General features: G+C 38.8%; 1 protein-coding gene and 1 pseudogene across 1 annotated transcript in view; both read right to left on the bottom strand.

Moving 5' to 3' along the window:
* Positions 1 to 293: 293 nt before the first annotated feature.
* On the bottom strand, positions 294 to 1,415 carry LOC104857106 (annotated as a pseudogene).
* A 6,220-nt stretch (positions 1,416 to 7,635) lies between these two features.
* The window catches only part of Gna13 (G protein subunit alpha 13), a 39,538-nt gene continuing 24,164 nt past the window's right edge, over positions 7,636 to 23,009 (bottom strand). The window contains exons 3-4 of the mRNA XM_010616822.2: positions 16,233 to 16,283; positions 7,636 to 12,794 (exon numbers count right to left, since the gene is read on the bottom strand). Coding sequence (XP_010615124.1) covers positions 12,222 to 12,794; positions 16,233 to 16,283 — 624 coding nt within the window. The 3' untranslated portion in view covers positions 7,636 to 12,221. The remainder of the gene's footprint in view (positions 12,795 to 16,232; positions 16,284 to 23,009) is intronic.

The raw sequence follows: 23,009 nt of genomic DNA, 5'->3' as shown, positions 1-23,009 counted from the left end.
ACTTTCCAGCAGGTTAGTAGTAGGGACAGACCAGGGTCTTTCAACTTCCAGTCCAGAGCTCTTTCCGCTAATGTTATAGTTTTCTAATTTGTCTGGTGATGTTTGAAGGAAATCTCTCAGGCATTACTGTGAATCCCATATTGACACTGAGTGAGTAGAGCTAAGTGTTGCTATGATGGTTCTACTTTCATCTTGTGCATTGTCGCAGGCTGCCTTGTGAAAGAAAGCTTAGAAAAAAAGGTAAATTAAAATGGTGTAGATGGCTGTATATGAAAAGTTAAGAGTCTAAAATTTCAGGAAGCTGCTATCTCCTGCAGCTGCTGTTGAGCCTTCTTAATGTCTGGTCTCCTGTTTTTCTTTTTATGCAGACATTAACCAGCAACAGAGGGCTCAGTTTCAACTGAAATGGAATCAACATCATTTATCTTCACATCAATATAATCTTCAATGAAGCCGGGTGGGGTGCCTGTAATCCCAGCACTCGGGAGGCTGAGGCTGGAGGATCGCTATGAGTTCGAGACCAGCCTGGGCTACATAGTGGGTTCCAAGTCAGTCTCAACTACAGAGTGAGACCCTGTCTCAAAAATCCAACACAAACAAACAAACAATATAATCTTCAGTGGTCTTTTCTCTTTTATTTCTTCTTTAATATCCAGTAGTAACTGACATTCACGTTTTTCATCCACAACTGGAAGTCCAGTTATTTCCAATAAAACCACATGGGCTTGGGTGTTGTTTCTCATCACAGAGCTTCAGGTGCCATGTAAGCTGAGGTGTCCACAGTCCTGCTGGTCATGAGTGTCTGGGCAAACTTCTCAAAAGCCTATGCAAGCCCAGAGTCAGATATTTTGGCAGTGAAGTCTTCATCCAATAAGATATTTGCATGTTGAATATCTCTATGAATATGATGGCTTTTGTGGGAAAAAAAACTGATACCTTTAGCTGCAGCCTGAGGCAATCTTGCATCTCATGTGCCAAGAAAGTGGTAGAGTGCCATCAAGCAAGACTGTCCAGCAATGAACCACTGGGCACGTAGACGTACACTGAGCAGAGATCACCGCCATCACTTGAAAAACCAAGCAATTCTACTAGGTTTTCATGTTGACCCTTTGCCACTACTTTTTAAAAAAACTTTACTTTTATTGTTTTGGTACCGCAGATCGAACTCAGATCCTTACACTTGGGAGGCAGGCGGCGGAACCACTGAGCTAAATCCCTAGCCCTTGCCATTACTTTTATTTCCTGATCAAACTGTTGTTTTAGTTCCTCAGTGCCAAGGTCAACCCCTGCTGCAAGCTTCTTCACAGCCACAGCTGTGCTGCTCACACAGCCTTTACACAGAACTCCAAATCCTCCCTCTCCCATTTTATTGCCACCACGAGAAGTAGGTCACTCATCAAAGTCATGTGTGACATTCTTCAATTCATACAATGAAAAACAATGCAGACATGTATCACTAACTTCTAAGCCTTTATTTTCTGGACTTGAGGAGTCAGATGGGATATGGTTTTGGTCAAGATTCTGAACGGGTGTTAGAGGTGTGCTCCCCTGTTCGTAGAAAGGCATGTGTTTCTGCTGACCTGTTACAGCTTCTTTAGATGGTAAAATATTAACAGGTTTTGGAACAGCATCTCATGTGAAACTAGTTGTACCTATTATCCCCGGATGGCTTTTAATATTGACAGCTAGTTTCTTTCACTCTTCTTAAGGATCAATAAAATCTGACAGCTGCCTAATTAGCCCAACGTTGCGGCAGCGCACATATGTTGATGGTGTTATGGGTTTGTTCATCTTTTAGACTGTTCACAGAGGTTTCAGTCCATAACCAGCTGGCCCCAAGGCAGGGTGGCAGAGGGGCAACAGTTCATGGCGCCAGAAGACAGCAAAAGCCAAGAGAGAGAGCTGTGAGGCCATGGGTTTAAACTTCAGGAACACACACACAGACACACACACAGAAACAGAATCTGTGCTGGACTGGGTATGGCGGCACCTCCTATAATCCCTCTTCTCTCTCTGATATACAGAAGGGCTGAGGCAGGAGGAAGCAAGTTTGAGGGACAATTTAAGGAGATCTTGTTTCAAAATAAAAAAAAGAGTGGGAGACTTAGCTCAGTGGTAGAACAATTGCCTAGCAAGAGTAAGGCTCAGGCCGAAAAAACAAAAAACAAACAAACAAACAAAAAGAACAGTTGGCCAAACCAGGCATGATGGTTCATGCCTATCATCCTGGCACTTTGGGAGGCTGGGCCATGAGAATTGCAAATTCAAGCCCTGTTTGGTTAACCTAACAAATTAGTGATACTCTGTCTCAAAATTAAAAAGGGTTGGGATGTAGCTCAGCAGGAGGGCTCTAGTAAAAAAAAAAAAAAAAAAAAAAAAAAAGACCAATTAACTAAAGCAGGTTATTGGCCAACTTGGACATATTTGTTCCCCCCCTCCACCACTGAGCCTTACTCTTTTTTTATTTTTATTTTTTTTTGACACAGGGTCTCACTATGTAGTTGAGACTGACCTGGAACTCACTATGTAGCCCAGGCTGGTCTTGAACTCACAGAGATCCTCCTGACTCAGCCTCCCAAGTGCTGGGATTACAGGCGTGCGCCACCATGCCCAGCTTGGCCAACTGGTCTTTAACAAACATGTGCAGGCTGTGACTTCTGCATTAGGGCTTCATCTCTGTGTTTGCAACCCTAAAGGCAACACATGGCCCAAGCCTCTCACATTTTGCATGGAACAGCATGCTATGCATGGAATAGCAGCAGAGGTTAGTTCAGCCGCCCAGACCAAAGAACAACTCCCACTCACGGATTTAGAGACAAGTAGAGTAGCTGTTGTTTTAAGTCACTAAGTTTTGGGAAGATCTGGTGCCCAGCAAAAACTGAAATACAGTTGGACAAATGAGTCAGATTCTTGGGATGAAGAATTCAGATCGGTTCCAAATTTATAAACTTTTGGAGACCACGGGCTCTCCATCCAGTGGTTATTTTTTTAAAAACTGTATGCATCAGAGAAATGTTGTCTAAAACAACTGCCCAACTAAGAGACTCTTTTAGAGATGCTGAAGTTTTCTGTACTATTTATATGATACAATGTGTGGGGCTTGCTTTACAAAATCTCAGGTGGAAGGAGGGAACGGTGCAGGTATGGTTGGGACAAGATGGCCAGGAGCTACTGTTGAAGATTTTTATACTATGATCACTAGTTCTGTGTGTTTGAAATCTCTTATAACACTTTCTAAAAATCCAAAGTGAGAAGCAATGAAACAAAAACAAAAAACCACCCCAAACCTAGGAACACAGAAATAAAACAAAGTCAGTCTTACCATGCAGCACTGAAATCATTTTATCGTTCATTACTAAATGGGTAATATTATTTACTATAGGATTTTAAACTATTGCTCCCACAATCTCACGTGCTCTTCCCTTCTAACTTGGACAAAAAGTAGTAAGAAGGGCCGTTCTGCCACCTGAGAAGTGGCGACCAAGAATATTCCATCAGCATTCACAAGCCTTCCGCTGGGGTGGGGCTCAAGAAGTGCAGGCCTTAAGGAGATGGAAACCTGCCAGGAAGGAGGTGGAGACTTGGATCGTGTACACTGATAACAAGCTCAACAAAGACACCTGGGCCAAAGGAATAAGAAATGTCTCATATGGTATTTGTGTACCTTTCTCCAGAAAATGTTGTTTTGTTTTGGTACCGGGGATTGAACTCGGGTCCTTGCACTTGTGAGGCAGGTGGTGGAACCTACATCCCTGTTATCATGTTCAAAAATCTACAGTGAATGTGGATTAGAACTGCTTATTGTCAAATAAAAGAGGGAAAAAATGATTTCAAAATATCTTTCCCAAATTGAGAACTATTCACGTAACCAGTTAGTCACAGAACATGGGATCAGTTTTTAAATTTTGTTTTGTTCTAAGGCACCATAGAATGTGTTTCAACTCTTGTGACTATCCAGAAGGTCTATGAAATTTTAGATTTAGTAAGAGCGTTAGAAGAGTTCAGAACCAAATGCTAAATATATAGTGGCTGTGGTAGAAGAGGGTCAGGAGTGACGCATCTTAAAAGGTTTTAGTAATCTATGGGGGAAATGAATGTGAAAGAGAGCATGCTAGTATTCTGTTACTGCAACAAGTACCAGAGGCAATTAATTTAAAAAGAGAAAAGGTGCCTCTTGGTTCACAGTTTAAATGTTTCAGTCCATGAAGAGTTGACTTCAAGTTGGTCTTTGAAGGATAAGTAGGAGTTGCCCTATGGCAAAGAGAACTTGAGAAACCAAAGAGAACTGGAGAGAAAATGAGCCATTTACTTTGGTTCCCCACCCCCCGCCATCATTTTTAAAATCACACAGGAATTGTACATATTTTATGGACCCCACTGTGATGTCTTGGTACACGTCTACATTGTATAATGTTCGAATCAAGGTTACTGTATCCATCTGCAAACATTTGCCCTTTGTGGTGAAAATATTCAAAATCTTTTCTTCTAGGTTGTCTGAAATATATTATATGAACATTTCATATAGGTCATCAGAACTTCTATTCAACTTGACCCCAAAGTCTGCTCTCCCCCAGCCTCTGGTAACCACTGTTGTATTGTGGCCTGGGAAAGGACAGTTGTTGGTAGGTCCTGGGTATTTTGAATCCCGGGTGAGCAGTTTGGATGTTATTCTGTTACTCATAGCCTAGAAGACTAATGGCTCTGCACTGTACCGAAACTGGACTGATGCTCATCATTTCTGTAACATTCAACATGCACTACCTTCTCCTGAATGTGTTCCCTTTCCAGGTTTTTAGCATCTTCCGTCTAAGTATAAAATGCTAGGAATGCTAAGACTGTCTGAGAAAATTAGCTTGTCATTTCCTCAAAAGCTGAGCCATAGTGCTATGACTTTCTTTTTAGGATTTTTCTCACTCTGATGTTAGAATAAACCAGCAAGCTAAATTCCACGTAACTGGGGTTTTGCATGTAGACGTGAGCAGATTTTTGTTGTTGTTTTGTTTTTTTGGTACTGGGGATCAAACTCAAGACCTCGTTCGTGTGTGCAAGGCAGACAGCAGAACCACTGAGCTAAATCCCGGGCCCTGCATGTAGAATTAATAGGAAACTAGGGCAGCCAAGCTTTTTCTCAAGGTCAGCGGCGCTTGGACTTTGGTTTTGTCTAATGTGTTTGTTCTCTCTCTTCAACACTTGACAGGGGCAGAAAATCAAGCCTGTTGAAAGCGGCAGTGTAGTTAACTGAAAAACAAAACCACCACCACACACACACACACACACACACACACAGAGTAACAAAATAAACCAAACTCCCCAAAGCTACCAACTATTTAAGACTTGGTTGTTTCCTGCTGTGTAGCTTCACAGGAGAAGAAATCACCACATACCCCTACACATATAAATGTTACTTCTGAGCATACCTCTCCTCAGTGTTCTTGTGGTAAGCCACTGTGACTAGACGGTATATATTCAAAACTTTGGTTTTTCTGGGGGCAGGGGATTTAACTCAGTGGTTCCACCACCTGCCTTGCAAGCACAAGGACCGAAGTTCGATCCCCAGTACAAAACAAAACACAAAACTTTGGTTTTTCTGGTATATTTCAAAGGGACTCCTGCACAACAGCTGTCAGAATTTTCATAACTACTTCCTACTCTAACACTGCTTTTCAGGTGCCCCACTTATTTTCCAGGGAAAACTGCAGCATGTATTTTTTATAACACTGCCCTAGGTCATCAGTTTTTTGAAGATCCGCCAGATTTCCCAAGCCACCAGAACAAATCTCTGGTTAAACCTGTAAACCTTGAGCTTCTGCATTTTCAGAAGACTGAAGCCTTTCTCTTCCAGCACCTACGTTCCAGGCAGTCTTACGGGTCCTTCTGAGCCCACATCCCATGCTAACATGGTGCTTCAGGGGATCACTTGACCGTGACTAGCAAACACTGTGCCAGACAGTAACTCAAGTTTTAGCTGTTTCTTTGTACAATAGCAAGTACTCCACTCCCTTGTTCCAATATTAGTAAAAGTTTTTTTTTTTAAAGAAAAAAATATATTTTTTTGGTGCCAGGGATTGAACTCAGGACCTTACCCCTTGCAAGACAGCCGTCAGAACCACAGAGATAAATCCCCGGCCCATGACTTCTTGGTTTTTGGAGGGATTAAAATGCTCAAGTAAACGTAGCTTCAATTTTAAAAGATCTTAACTCTCACAGAAAGCTATAAAAGGGCCTGTTCCAAAAATCACGTATTTTTTAGATATTTGGATTATCAGACCTAAATTTTATATCGCAATTTTTTTCAGGATCCACAGTTAAAACTTTATGCTGAAAGTGAGGTTTTTAAAAGAGAATTGCGGGCGTCTGCAGACACACGGCCAAAGAGCCAGACACTGCCCTGGGTATTTATTCCCACCACTGCAGTTCCAGCTGTGGCAGGTGGGGGCAAGCCCAGGTTCTGCTAGGAGGAAGAAAAGTAAAGCAAACGTTCAAAAGTGCCAGTTAAATAAAGGTAAAAACATGCCAAAAATTATTTGACAGCTTCTTTAGCCGAAGTCATAAAAGAATGTCCATGCGATGATCCAATGACAATCATTTTTTCAACACCCCAAAGCCTATCAAATCATGAAAAAAAAAAATCAGAAAATAAATCCGAGTGAATTAACACTAACTTCTGATCGATCGTATTCTGAAAGCTGCCAAGGTGATCAAAAACAAGGGAAGCCTGTGACGAAGTCTGTAACAGCCACGTAGAGCTGAAGGAGAGAAGGGATGTAATGTAGGACCCTGGCTGAGGGCTGGGATAGCAAAGACATCAGGGAAAAGTAAGTAAAGCTGAATAAATTATGAGGTTTCGGCTAATAACATTACCAGTACTGGCTCACTGATGACAAATGCACCAAACTATAAGGCAAAAGGCCGAGGAAACTGCTACAGGGATGCGGACTACAGGAGAATACTAACTGTTCTCTGATGTTTTCTGTAAATTATATTCTAAAATAAAGTTTACTGGAAGAAAAAGTGCTAAGATGTTGGTTAGTTTTTTAAATGTTACTGAAATTACAGGAGCAGCAGTACTACACAGCTACAGAACCCAGGAGTCCACAGGTATCTGAATGCACTTTCAGCAAACGTTAAGAGGAACAAAAGAAATCAGCGTTTCCCTTTGCCTCTTCCCATGTCAGAACATATCAGCTGCCTCAGAACTCCCTTAGAAGTCTGCATCTCCAGCTTTAGTAAAAAGAAAGTTTACAGACGAATCCTAAAGCAGTGCTGGAGATCTGCCAAAGTAGATTTCTGTGCCTTAAATCACACGAAATTTCATTTTCAGGCTTTAAACTTATCATCTCCTTTACACTTATAAAACTGTTTAAATAACATCATAGTATCAAATCATTTATAAGTTTTTATTAAATGTCAGTAACTTTTACAAAGCAAGTATTAATAGCAAGAGGCAAAATATTTTTGGCAAAATGTTTACAAAAGCAAAAAGCCTTAATGAATAGCAACTCATTTTATAAAATCAAACCATCCTTTCCACTTTTAGACCTCCTTTAGAAATAACTTACTGTAAATCCTGAACTAAAGCACTGACCAAAAAAAAAAAAAAAAAAAAAAAAAAAAAAAAAATTACAACAGTATCATATAATGTGCTTCGTTCTTGGAAGGTTATAAAAAGGTATAGATAAAAAAAACCCTAAGCCACAAATACTTTTGTACAGAGCTAATACCGATCACGTTTTATTAGGTACAGTAAGAGGATGTAACAAAATATACTTTTGGATAAGGCTTCTTGGGAGAAATGAGCTTACTATAGAAGAATAGAGAAAAACCACTTAAAACATTTTGCCAGTCTGCTTTCAAGTAAGAGGCAAAGAAAGGGTAAATGGCATAGTTTGCTGCACTGTTACATAAACTTAACAAAGATTAATCCCTTCCCTTTTCTTATTATTCCTTGTGTCATCATCAGTCATAGACCGAGGACAAATCATCACTTGGCATGGTAAGAATATTATAAACGAGCTTTTAAAATACAAACTAACATCACATACCAAGCAGTTTCTTACTATCAATGACATTCACTGAATGAAAATTTAAGCTATTATGTATGGGTCCCAGACTCCAATTCACCTGTATAAATGCATCAACAGCAGGTTTGTACAGGTCAGAATTATCAACTCAGAAATTATTGCCATTATCATTAATGCTTTAAAAAATTAATGTTCTGTATAAGTTCCGGTAGTTGAAACCATATGGTTATAACTGAACATATTAAGTACTAACTATACAATCACAATAGACATAATAATTTAAGTGGTACAAATACTGTACTTCAAATGATGTTAATAACCAGCAACCAGTCCAAGGCTAGTATCTACTTGATGGTATTGAAAAAGCCAAAGGACAATTGATTTAAAATGTTCAGGTTTAGTATGAATTCATTAAGCCCTAAACTCGTACCATAAAATAAGGGGTGTATCCTGCATCATCTGCTTTATCTGAACACAGAGACACATACACACCCACTTGCAATCTCTCCCCTCTTCACGTTTACTAAATTCTAGACTGAAAAGCCAACTAGTATCCTAGTATTAAAGGACAGAAAGTAGGAAAGAAGGGAAGTCAGGAGGGAAGAAAAAAAAAAACCAGTATTTTTAGTCAAGCAGCACAATACAAAGGTATCATCTGTTATATTATATTACATGCTGAAATGATGGGAAAAAGACCAAAGTAACCAGTACTGTCAAGATTTCCAAATGAAAAGGCATGTGCAAAACTTGTTCTTGATTCCTCACATAAAACTAAAAGAAATGAAAGTGTAACAGAGTGACTTCTCTAGATTTATTAGGGAGGAGTTTGTTACAAATGTTTGGCTTGGTCTTACAGGCATGATTCCATGGATTCAAACAAGAAATTAAGAGTTAACACTGCTATTTAGCTTCCTCATTACATATATAGAAATAACATTGCTACAAATGGCAATGGAGAGCCTCTTGTTTCAAATGGCTTGTTTGTGGTTTTTTCTAAATGCATCGTTAAATAATGAAAGCACCAATTTGAGGGTTTCTCAAATAGTGATTTGAGCTTCAGAACATAACAGCATAATTTGGTAACTTTATTCTTTATATAAGGCATAACCAGACATGTGTACTAAGGCTGAAAAATACATTTCATCAAAAGCAGAAGATACAAGTATTTAGGTATACATTGAAAGTTAAGGTTTAATTATAGGGCACAAGATTTCTATTTAATTTAAATCAATACTTCTAATCATTTCTGGTATCACCAACTGAACAAGGATTTCTGTGAACGGCCTGTATTTGTAAGATTAACCACAGGACTTTTTCTCAAGTATTAGTCAACAGAATGCAAAAGAAAACCAAAGTGATCTTTCTATTTCCTCACTGTATTTATTCCTCAGCTGTAGCTGTACTCCAGCTGTCAAGTGTCCTTCCCACATTATAATATTGAAATGAAGATTTCAATTTAATACAGTATTTGGCAGAAAGCAACAATTCAGGCTATTAAAAATTAAAGTGGTAGTGGCATGCTTTGACTTGCTTGTCTTTAGAAAACATCTGAAAAAACTATAAAAATTAAGGTCTAGGTTGTTGATCTTTGACTTATAAGGCAACTCTGTATATTATAAATTTCTTCAACATCAACAAAGACGTGTATTTCTTCAGATCAATGAGAAGAAGGCATTCAGAATTAAGAACAGAAAGTAATATCCAAGAATTAGGCACACTTCGTTCCAAATCATAACCAAAGATTTGGAAAACTGAGTTTTACAGCTGAGCTACTTTTTAGAGATTCACGGGAAGTAGGTGAAAATTATGAGCACCTTTTAAATTCTGATCCTGAAATTTCATCTCCCTTTCATACAGTGGTATTTCAATTAAAAAAAGGTTCTGGTTTTCATGATACAGTTAAGACTTCTTTCAAATGGTTAAAAAATATAGTATACTAAAGTCTTTGAACCTTACAATTCTACTGAATGTCTAAACAAACCTGTGTGACTTAAATACAAGTAACTTACTGCCTCAAAATATATTCTTGGTTTTATTTTAAAAGAATGGTGATTCTGAGACATTATACGCATCAGGAGAAAACTGCAAATATTCAAAGTGCTAACATACTTAGTTGGTGGTTTAAAATTTCTTGATAGTAGTCAAAATGGGGAGGGTTGGTGATTTCTGCTTTGTTGGGCAATATTTATTGTTATCACAGACCTTAAATATAATTTACACCGCCTAAGTGTCCACTTTCTATAGGGAACCGACTTCAGCCTTCACTGGATTTAAATGTCTTGGCCATTCAATAAAACTATGTGCTAAATTTACACAGACCACCAAACAGACCAAATGCTACCATGCACATATTCAGATACAGATAGTATTCACTGGCACTGGATTATGCTAACCCTGTGAACTTAAGCAGTGTATTCTTTTAGGCAAAAAGCACTAGATGTAGGACTATTCCAACATGCATGAGTTTCATTATCAACATTGTGATGCTAAGCAACATGTCTGAAACTCATGTATACCAAGACATGAACACACTGGAAATTGGATGTAATGACAGTGAAACTTCAAAATATATGTTAAGGATGTCGAGGACAAACAAATCCCTGGTTCGCACACTGAAAGGCCCAGCTCTTACACCTGACAGAAAGACAGAACAGGAGCCACTGTCTCAGAAATGCTGGGCGATCCAAATGCTGACCAATCTTTCAAGGACCAATGCAACACCCAAGGACACAGTCAGCTACACAGTGAACTAACAGAAATCACAGTTGTAATCACAATTTTCAGGAACAGCAGAAAAGCTGTCAGACTTTGCAAACTCTCACCAGCCTTGTACATCTGTATCTCTAATCCAATTTTAACACTATGTGTTACCCACCATGCAACACTTTCCGTACTGTGAACTAGCCACTCTGCTGAGTTCCCTGTAACAAAATCATTTTGTACTCACAAAGCTACTTCATGGGAATGGTTTAAATTTGGTAAGCAGTGAGGGGAGGTCAAATGTAATCATCTTTAGGCGTGAACTGGAAAGATCACTTATTCTTAGAAGCACTCTTAAGACATTTAAAATGTACCTCAACAAAGTTGGCTTCTCATAAACAATAATTACACAAACACATACATACTGTATCTTTTAGCAACATACCAAGAATGAACAGGAATCTCAATACCTTCCTGCGTAGTTGGACATGAAAATACTGCCCATGGCAAGCTTCAATAAACAAAACGAACCCCTTAAATGCCAGAGTTTGGAGTTAGTGGGGACTAGACAGGGAGCAAAAGAAAGAGGCAACAATGCAAAACTGATTTCCTCCAGTAAGGAGTGAAATAAGCTGAGACAGACTTAAAAGCAACACACAGCATTCTGGAAAAGGTATGGTTTTTTCTGTTATTAAGTTGCCTGCACTTTAGAGTGACTGCAGTGGCCAAAATATTTCTCTCATGGCACATTAAATTACATGATAATCAAACATGAGAAAGGAAAATTATATTTCACTCATTATTTTTGATCAAAATATTACATACAGTATTTGCTTGTCTTTTGCTCCCTGGTACCATTTGTCAACTCTTTCACATCAGACCAGAAATCCTTATGTAAACTTTAAAACACTAAGAACATTATCTTCGAAACCACAGAAATTAACAAAAAAACCCGCTGTTGTGTCTGTAAACAATCACAAACACATGAATGTTACACCTGTGTAAATTGACAGACTGCCATTCCTTAGATCAAACTTTTCCAACAGCCCTTTCAAAATAATTACCCTAAAGCTAGGCAGTAAGCGTCACTGGTCTGTGTAAAGTAGACAGAAGATCTCTTACTTGTTTTAGAGCTGACTATTCCTAATCTCATTCCTACAGGTATTTAGGGTGCTGTCTATACGTGGCACTACAGGAGAACTGTTTGAAAAGTGGAGGAATGGAAAGCCTGACATACACCTAGTCTGTGGTTGGCCAGGTCCCATGCAGACTTGAATGGAAGCCATGGTGAAACGGGTCAGAGCCTGGTTCCAGTAGATACTGGTGATATGTTACTCAGCAGCTTTCAGCCACAAACCAAAGACGCAGAAGGACTAAGATTACCTAGAATCAAGATTTTTCTAATTCCTGTTGTAAACTGCTATTTTAAAAAAATAAAACATAACAAACAGAAAACAATCAAAACACAAAAAGGTATTACAATAGCAAGTCTTTTATACATCACTGTAGCATAAGCTGCTTGAGGTTGTCATGAAGAATAGTATCCTTCACATCACGGAAAACAAGGCGGATGTTCTCTGTGTTGATGGCGGTGGTGAAGTGGTGGTACAAGGGCTTCTGCTGCTGGTCCCGGCGTTTGTTCCGGAAACATTCCACCAGGAATTTTTGGACGTCTCTTAAGCAGTGTGGATCTCCTTCAAATTCTAGGAAATAGTCTTTGATGCTCACAATTTGCACTTTCTCCTCAAGCAAGTCTGTCTTGTTTAAGAAGAGAATTATAGAGACATTGCTGAAAACCCGGTTATTGACAATTGTTTCAAAAATGTTCAGAGATTCTGTAAGGCGATTGGTCAGTCGATCCTCCATAAGCACCTGGTCAAATTCACTTGAGGAAACAAGAAAAAGTATTGACGTCACGCTGTCGAAGCATTCAAACCAACGTTTCCTTTCTGATCTTTGACCACCTACATCAACCATTTTGAAAGGAACATTTTTAATTTCAAAGTCATACTCATGGATGCCTTTGGTAGGTCTTCTGGCAAGCAGAATATCTTGTTGTGATGGAATGTACTCCTGGAAAAGAAGAAAGTTTTATACTTAGTAGTTGAGGAGTAATTAATACAATTTCTAATGGGTTATTAGTTGGTTTGCAAACAAAATGATCTCGAACATAATATTTTCTGATACATTAAAGCATCAAGTACTGTTGTTGTCATTTTCATTTAAAAAATGTTAAAGTACGCCTGTAATCCCGGCTACTGAGGAGGCCCAAGCTACTCAAGAGGCTGAGGCAAGAGGATAAGAAATTTGAGGCTAGTCTAGGGAATGTACCTAGGCTTTGTTTCAAAATAAAAAATAAAAAGGGCTAGGGATGTTGCTCAGTGGTAGAATGCTTGCCTACCATGTACAAGCCCCTAAATTCAATCCCCAGTATTGAAAAAGAAAGGGGGGACACAAAGAAAGAGTGGCTCAAAATTAACTGCAAATGCCAGCATCTACTATGTTTTTCATCCATGCAATGCTACGCACATTTGGAGACTGGGGCACCAGCTGTCCTCTCCCACCCCACCCTCAGTCCTACTTCCCACTATTACCTCCTCACGGGTCCAGCCACAGTGAACTCACTGCTTCCATACTTAGCATCCCCACCCTGCTCTGCTATGAAAAGTAGGGTCTGAATCCAATGCAATTCATTAGGGTCGTTTTCCGTGCCTGCTTCTGTCCATTCCTCTCTAACCCGTTCTAAACGCTCCTGTACTGTGCACCACCCCTTCCTAACGTAAAAGCAGGTCCACGCTATCGCTGCTGCTACACTCAAGGTGTGGAAAACATTTCCTCAACTACAGTGGTGCTTCTGTTCGCAAACTACGCTTTCCATGATTCGGGTCACAGACCAAGTTGGGTGAGAATCGAATCAAATCAAATTTAATAGTTAGGTTCAATGTGGACCTTATGGGGAAATTTGATTTGGTCGTCCAGTTTGGTTTGTGACCAGAATTGCACAGAGCTGAGTTCATGAACTGAGGTACCATGTATAACCAATTAGCCACATGAACTCTGGGGCCACCTGGTAGGTTTGCTTCCAGGGGAAAGTGCAAGTAGTTATGTTCTACTTTTCTCATATATTGACCCAAGAACTCAGAACTTGCACTCAGTCTGAGTGTCAACACCCCTGCCTGTGAAAGGGAGGCGGTCACATCTGGTCTATCTGCCTGGGAGGGAGGGTCCATGCAAATATCAAGTGAGCTCCTGCTGAACATCCTTATGCAATGTGGCTGGGTCTCCCTCTTCAACCCAGTACTTTTCCACTGTGTTCACACAGCTTTCTGGTAGTACGTGAACAGGAGAAATTTCAATGCTCATCATCAAGGTCCAAGTATTTTAAAAATCAAGGCAGGATATAAAGCAATGTTGTCATTCACAGTGCTGCCCCAGGGCCAGGGATTTAGCTCAGTGGTTCCGCTGCCTGCCTTGCAAGCCCAAAGACCCAAGTTCGATCCCTGGTACCAATAAACAAAAAACAAAACAAAAAAAACAACCAACCAACCAAAAAAACAATACTGCCCTTATTTTATGCTTTTACTAAGTAGTCAAAATGGGGCACTGGATTAGGAATAAGAAAAGCAGGCAGTTTTTAGTTACTAGAAATCCATAGCTATTCACAGCATGACTCTAAAGTGTTAAATTTTCCATATTTTTTTCTGTTTACACGCACACCTGTTTTCCTTATGACCATCACTGGTTAGAGCTTTGCATACAGCAGGCTTCAAAGACTCTAGGACTTTTAGTAAAAGACAGAGCTGAAAATATGATTCTGTAACTTGTTCAACATGCACGAAATGGTGACAAAAATGTAACACATTCAGGTTTCTTCTCCGTTTTTCAACTACATGCTGACCACATAACTTTTCTTTTTATTCCAGATGTGTCTCAACGTAAGACTGAAAACAGCCATTACAAACTGGCCTAGAGTACTTATTCAGAAGCTATTCGCTGAGTGCCTACTTCCTGTCAGGCACTGTCACTAGGCACCAGAGATTCACCTCCGGGCCCTTATGGAAAGAGGTGGATAAAAAAGAAACATAAAATAATACGCACTGTAATACCTGCATAAACGTGAGGGCTGACAATGAGCTTAAGAGGAAGAGACATACTTGAATAGTGTCCTCATGGAAGGCCTATCAGAAAAGATTACTTGAGAAGAGCAAGTGAAGTTGGTACTGCTTAGACAGCAAGAAATCACTCTAAAAAACTTACTAGTTCATCTATTGAGGCTTAGCTTCAGTCAGCCTATTCTTAACTTTTTTTAAGGTTGACTACAATACGATCAGATGGAAAAGATAATAAAGTAGCCTTTAATACAGTACAAAGATTCACTAATGTGGACTGATGAGCAAAAAAAACACAATGAATTATGGAGAGCTCAACTTCTGGAGTACACTTGTACCTAGGAAATAAGCAAAAGAGCAACATACTGGCTTAAAGGCAAATACAACTTAGAAAAATTCAGGGATGATATAAAATTAACCTGATGGGGTGGGGGGAGGGAATACTGTTTCACATGTCCTAAATACATCTGTATGTTACTTTCTTACTTGAAACAGGCTCATTTTGTGCTTTTCTCAAGTTATATTTTTGATTTACAATCTCAAAGAATCCACAGACAATACTAACATTATAACAGGAATTTGAGAAGAGCCAAAGGAAGCTACACTGAATTTAACGATAATGACTCCAGGGCAATGCATTAAAACGTCTTTCAAGCAGTAGAAACCTCAATTTTTTTTTTTTTGTACCCGAGATCGAACTCAGGTCCTTGCACTTGCGAGGCAGGCAGAGGAACCGCTGAGCTAAATCCCTGGCCTTAGAAACTTTAATTCTAATGAACTCTTCTGCATCTAACAGAGGACACACAGTGGCCCTTTATACCTGCGTAAGCCCCGAGACAACAGAGCCAGACAAGAGTCACTGGCTGTGAGAGTCACAGTCAGAGAAGACAAATGCCTCTTGCTTCCCCAATCAAGCCTCCCACACTGAAACTCAACACAGAAGAGCCCTGAACTGAAAAATGGCAATTGCCAAAAGGTTTGAAAAAATCAATCAATCCACTGTGTTCTTTCCTTTTCTGCTTACAAAGGTCCCTACGGATATCAAAAGATAATAATGTATAATTCCATCTCCAAACATAAATCTTAATGGTTTTACTTCCATGAAATAGTAGATAGGACAATTCTTCAAGGAACTGGCTGCTAAACAGTAGGGGAGAAAAAAAAGAGGTGTCATAACTGAAAAATACATTTTTTATTTTGAAAAAAATATAAATAATTCAGTATTCTTAGTTGCTAATCAGTCTAAAAGCAGGATGAGTTTTTAGACTGCTGCCACTAGGAAAAATGAAGAACCAAACTGCCTAATACATATTTCTAAATTTTCCAACAAGCTGTCCCCAATTATACTCTGACTACTGCTTTCAATATCAGTTAAGTATAAATATTCAGTTTTAAAACTTACTGGTTCTCCAAGTTTATCCAAGTTATCCAGGAAATATTTTACAGATTCACCCTAAAAACAAGAAGAAAACAGTTATAGGGCTTAGAAACGGAAGATCTTGTAACAGTTTATATCACACTGTGTGGTTGTACACTTACATCAAACATACTTTGTTTAGTCACCGATTCAGACTGAACATCGCACTCTTCTAAAAATGTGTAAAAAAGCTACTCTGCTGAAGTGCTAACTTTGCAAGGGACAGGTAACTGCAAAAATGCTTTGCATAAGTGATACCACAAGCAATCATCTATTTGGATGAGATTACAAGCATGCTTCTGGATAGGACTCCATATCCAAAGGGAACATGTAATCGAGACAAACATAAATCTGAAAGTAATACGTGAGATCCTTTTGGCCTACATTTTCTTTCTATAGCAATGGTAGATCTCTTCAGGAACAAGAATAAGAACGAACCAGACACGAGGAGAGCATGTACATCTCTCAGGATTAAGCCTGTGCCCACACGGACACAGGGCTCCAGCAGAGACTGGGTGCTTCCGCTGCAGGTCTCCCAGATTTCTACCAGAACTACAAGCAATTTCAAACAGATAAACTGTATGACAATAAAGCCCCACAACCAGAGGACAAAAGAAGAGGGCAGCCTGTTAGGGAGAAAAGGGCTCTGGGTCCAAGTCCTCCCAGTGCTCGCTCGCTGCGTTTCCACTTTCCCCCTAGGCCCTGCTGCTGCTGCACTGCCTGTCTGCTTCCATATCCCAGAAGACGGAGCTTCTAGGGGAAGAGATCTCCCTAGACGGGAGTGAAATTAAGTGAAACTAAGAAATGTTAGCAAACATTAAGTGGCAGTAAGTAATAAGCCCATTACATGTTTTCATATTTTGGTATGGCTTAATACATGAACTGCTACAATTGGATATTTTGCTTGAAATAAATGAAACTTTGGCCTTACACATGTCAATGGAAAAGGGTAATTATATTCTTTGTTACTGAATCAAAATTATGTAAGTCATACTTCTTAAAGTTAGTTCCTGCCAGGTATGGTGGTGCATGCCTGTAATTCCAGCATCCGGGAGACTGAGGCAGGAGGATTGCCATGAGTTCAAGGCCAGCCTGAACTAATAGTGAGACCCTGTCTTAAAAAAAAAAAAGAAAAAAAAAATTCCCTGTAGAACTGAACCCCAAGCAAATTTTTATTTTTTACTTTGATACCAGAGATCAAACAATGAACCTTGCCCTTGTGGGGCACCACTGAGCTAAATCCCCAGCTCTCAAGCAACTTTTAATACTGTTTCAATTCACTGGTCTATTCTGTATTCTGAATGGATCTTTTGCCCACCTGCAATTCCGTAACATCAAACACTAGTTGTGTGGAACACAGTATGTCACTAGTGATACAGATCTTAATGTTGGGATGTTTCATTATATAATACTTTAAAAATCATGTTTGTTAATATCAGCTCAATCTTATCACAGGTCTTGGGAAAGCTTCCAAGCTCACAGTGGCAAGCAGATACAAATTCTCCTAAATTAAAATTTCACTTGAAATCACTGGTAACGAAACTTTCAGTTACTTTGCCACTGGTTAACAAACATTCTTTATTTTCCTTGAAATGAGAGGCTAATCTCTTCCATTTTATATTAAAAAAAAATGCCTTATCAAATGCTTGTCTGTCAGTCATCCTTTCACGTAGAAAACGATATTCTATGAACAATGTAGCCAGTCCTTGTGCTACTGCTGGAGACCACACTGGTAGACAACTTATGGCACTGGCATCTTTTTAAGACAAATGATGTTAATGTGTGAGCTGTTTTCCTAAACTAAAACCTCAGTGTTCAGGTTTAATCACAGTATTAGCACTCTGCAATAAATAAGTCAGTTTTGGGCTGCAGTATGGGCACTTGTCTCCAAAAGGTTTGCCATCACTGCTGGAGACCATCATCCCCCTTCCAGAATGGCCTCACTGGACCTCCCATTTGAGCACAAATATTGGACAGATGGGTACTGGGGGGTTAGGGAGGGAGACCTTAATTAACAATTTTGCTGTTCAAGCAAGGGCAGCCATGAGAGAAACTGGATGGCAGTTGAGGGGGCTTTCTGGGTCTTAATTGATACACAGCAGCAAAGAACACAACCAGTACAGTTTTAAACCAGTATGACAACCTGTGTGCCAAGGTGCTGGCAGTCTGGCCTACTGGGAAGTTTCGTCCCTGGGTGTTCTGTACCATCAGTGCAAGTGTCAACAAAGTGAAAAACTGAAATAATGCCCAGTGTCTCTCTAAAGCATTTCTAAATCAAAGGCCCATACAGAGGGTTTTAATGATCTTCAGGAGTCTGTGGACCACACGTTCAGAACTGTGTACCGTATATCATGAAGGGAATCATGCAGGATGGAGAGCGTCATTTCCAAAGGATTACAAGTGGTGGTAACTGATACTACATTTCTGGAGCTGAGAACACTGATACAGTACGTACAACGCTGAAGATGACTTCAGAGAAGGGAAAACAAAAATGTTCAAGAATCCATTTTGTACACTTGTTTTTCTTTTCTGGAATTGGAGCTCGAACTCTGGACCTTACCCTTGCCAGGCAAGTGTGGCAACACTGAGCTAAATCCCTGGCCCAAGAATCCATTTGGTATTAACAAATTATTTGGTCAAACTTGAATGAATACTTTGTATTTTATCACTCATCTTAATAAAAATAAAATGTTATTTTCATTTTTTGACAGATAACTGTATGGATCAAGGGGAATCTGGGCTTCATCTCTAAACAACAAAATCACTATTTAGTTATAGGCTAGTTTGTAAAACTCCAAAACTATTAATTCTATCATTTAGAGATGATCAGTTAACATCTGAAGATATTTCCTTCTAATCAGTTTGTATTTAACAGTTGAAGTTATATAGACAACTCTGTATCCTAATTTTCCCACTTATGTAAATATAAATTTTAGCAGTTATAATAATGTGCTAGAAAGTCAAAACCATTCATCTAATGTTGTATATTTCAGTCATTTCTACTAGTGTTAATATTTTCAAAATAATGTCATGATGAACAGTTTTATGTTTACAGTTCTATGTACTTTTTGTGTTATGTCCATAATCATCTCAGATGAATGACTACGGCAGTGGTTAAACATTTTAAAGATGACTGCTAACCACAGCCGCAAGGGCTCTTCTGGATCTTCCTAGTCCTACAGGTGAAATAGTGAGTTTATTCAACAGTGGATCTACCTGAAGATAAACTAAACCAAAATCATACAAAAGTATTCTGAAGATTTTTCTATAATGAACGGAAGGGCAAACCTGGACAGGCTCATACCACAATGTTTAATAGCATTTAGAGATCCCAGAGTAAGAAAGCTCTACTTAAAAGAGAAAATCAGCCCCACACCCAAACCAGCAACAACAAAAAAAAGTTCAACTATTCAAAAATGTATTGGTATTGTTTAACTGATGGTCAGATAAATGAAGGAACCATAAACCTAATACGAACACGTTAATATCTGAAGCAGCAGAGACAGGGTCTCGCTCTGTAGTTCATGCTGTCCTAGAACTCGAAGTGATCCTTCTGCCTCAGCCTGCCAAGTGCTGGGATAACAGGCATGTGCCACCATGCTGGCTTGGGCTTTCCCCGCTTTTGGAAGTAAATGCTTACATCCAGCTATTGTGAGAGTGCAGAGGCATACCCATTCTAGTGACCATGCAAATTTACACAAAATCTTTAGAAAGTTCAGGGTAGCAGGCTACATAAGACACTTCATGACCTCTGGTACATTCTAAGGAACTTAGCATAACAAAGTGATCTGTACAAAAGGATGTTTACTTAGTGCTACTTCTAACAAGTAGAAAATCTGAAGTTTTATTTTTCCACTTAGCACGAGGGCACTAATTTAATGAATTCTGGTATACTAGCATCATAAAATGTTACAAATATCAGTTAATTTGTTACAATGTTATAAATCAAACAATAATTATATTTGCTACATATGAACTCTTTATACCATTTAGTGAAAGTCTACAATCCTGATTTGCAAGGTTTTTTTACTTTTTGTTCTTTAAGCACAGCATAATTTTCATCCGTCAGGAAAACCTGACCTGACCTGTTAGGTTACTCACAATCTTTAATTATCTTACAGAGGGAAACCATTCAAATGTTTTACAGCACAAAAGCAGTGGGTATTAGAAAAGCATACATGCACAGTTACACCTTTCTGACAAAGAAAAATTCTGTAACACATCTGGACTCAGGATTTGAGACTATCGATAGAATTAAGAATAAAATATGGGCAACGGATATGTTGGTTTAGCAATGCCTGCATTGTACTAAAGTGGGTAAAAGGCTGTCACATTCACACATATTTTTAATAAGAAATCTTCTACAAGGGAGCATGTGGACTCCGTTTTGAAAACCTTCTGAATCATGACTTGGAGCTGGCAGAGTTGGCTGTGGCTGTGGACTTCAGCACAACTATCAACAGTGCTGTTTAAGAAATCAGAATTTATGTCCATTTCAATTTGTAAATGTTACTTTCTTTTCCCTCCCAATAAAGAGACCATTAAAAGGGGGGGAGGTCTGTGTAACTGGCAGAAAAAGTGAGAATTTAGGATTTTATAATCTGACCAAAATTAAATAGTATTACAGAAAGAAAAATCAACTTCTAGAGAAGTTATACTAGTATAATTTATAAAGTCCTTTGTGCCTTCAAGATTATGAAATTATAGTCCTATCACATTTGAACATATGGACTATTTTATTATTCTGAATCAGTTCTGCCAACTGACTACACTTTGCCATCTCTCCCAATACTCAACTCAAATCTACTCAAGGCCCACTTTCAAATATTACTCCTATGGCCAGGGACTTAGCTCAGTGGTACCACCGCCTGCCTTGCAAGCGCAAGGACCTGAGTACCATTCCAGGTACAAAAAAAAAATTACTCCTATGAGAAAAATATATTTGACTTAACTCCCCAGTCAAAAAAGATACACTAATTCACTCCCTCATATCAAAGGTATTACTATAGAGCCTTGCATTAATATGAATGGAGAGCAGGAGACATAAAAATAGGTTAACCTCTGCTGGGCATGGTGGTACACGCCTATAATCCTAGCACTTGATGAGGGTAAGGCAGGAGGATTTCTCAAAGTTTGAGGCTGCCTGGACTACACAGTGAGCTCAAAGCCAGCCTGAACTACATAGCAAGACCCTGTCTCAAAAATACAATGCGGGGGGTTGGGGGTGTTTAAATGTTTAATGTGAATGGATGTAAACAAAAACTTAGTATTTTTAAGGAAAATAAATATTTAAATACAGATTTTTTTCTATAATTTATCATAAAGATCCATATTAAATCAAATAAACAGGTTATCCTGTGCCCTAGAAAGAATGGCCACCATCAAGAGATCAAAAAGTAAATGCTGGCAAGGCTGCAAAGGGAAAAGAAATCCTCTACATTGCTGATGGGTATGTCAACTAGTACAACCACCACAGAAATCAGTATGGAGATTCCTCAAAAATCTAAAAACAGAAATTTCATTTGACCCAGCCAATACCTTCTAGTTATCTTCCCCAAAGAGTTAAAAATGCCATATTAGTGATCCATGCATATCTATGTTTATAGCAGCACAATTCAGAATAGCTAAATCTTTGGCACAGCCTATATATGTTCATTAACAGATAAATGGAGGAAGAAAATATAGTAATTATATGCAGTGAAGTACTGTTCAGCCATAAAGATAAACCAGAGTCATTTGTAGGAAAATGGATGTACCTTGAGATCCTGCTAAGTAAAATCAGACACACAAGCTTAAATATTGCATGGTTTCTCTTATATGAGAAACCCAAATTATAAATGAAGAACAAAAGAAAAGACAGATAATAAGAATTAGGGAGACAGGTCTTTCTCAGATGGGAACAGGATCTAGACATGGAGGAAGAAAGGGGGGATGAAAAAGGAATTAAGATACATTACAAACATCCATGCACCACCCACAAGAGGAGCGTAAACATGACATACTAATAAAAGAGTTAAAAAACAAGTTGGCAGGGACAGGGGAAAAAATGAAAACCAAGACCTGTCATGTAAAGGCACAAGATCTCAATAATGAATGTAACTGTACTGTATACCTACAATGTACCAATAAACTCATGAGAAAAAAAACAAGTCCCACTAAATTGCTCGAAAACAAGTGTTTCAAACACACAAGTACACACAATACACGTATGCTCTAACAGGATGATGACTTTTTTGAATTGGATGATTTGGGAAATTTTTATCAGATTTTAAGAGTTTTAGTGAAAAAAAATCCCAACAAGAAAAAGTGATCTTTCTACTGTCTCAAAAAATTTTCAAATCAAACAAAACAGATTGTGTATCGCCAGCATTCTAACCATTAAAGATGCAAAAACAATGATGTTGTCTGTACAGGAGGCCCAAGAGCTTCTGACCATTTCCTTTTGCTTGTGCTTCAGGGTTCCCATGCAAAGTTCATGTATGAAGCAAGACCTAACGGTTATAACTATTAGAACTTTTACTGGTCCACTTGTATTAAGGGAATTTTTAATGAAATTCCAAAGAAACTGCATCTGATGGCTAAGACTTTTTAAAATATAGGATGTTTTAGGATGCCCCTTCCTTTTTATCTGTTCAGAACACTAAGCTAATTTTCTAAGTTATTGTAGTAAGACTGAAAATTACAAAGTAGTATAGGACTGTGGAAATTCTTCTAGTAGTCCTTTAGTTTCTGGGCATTTAAATCCCATCTAAATAATGACAG

The sequence above is a fragment of the Fukomys damarensis genome, unplaced genomic scaffold (genome assembly GCF_012274545.1).
Source record: "Fukomys damarensis isolate Sample0158 unplaced genomic scaffold, DMR_v1.0_HiC HiC_scaffold_23, whole genome shotgun sequence".
In the NCBI taxonomy this organism is placed as follows: Eukaryota; Metazoa; Chordata; class Mammalia; order Rodentia; family Bathyergidae; genus Fukomys; species Fukomys damarensis.
The sequence above is the reverse complement of the archived record's forward strand: the minus strand, read 5'-3'. Positions and strand labels throughout refer to the sequence as shown.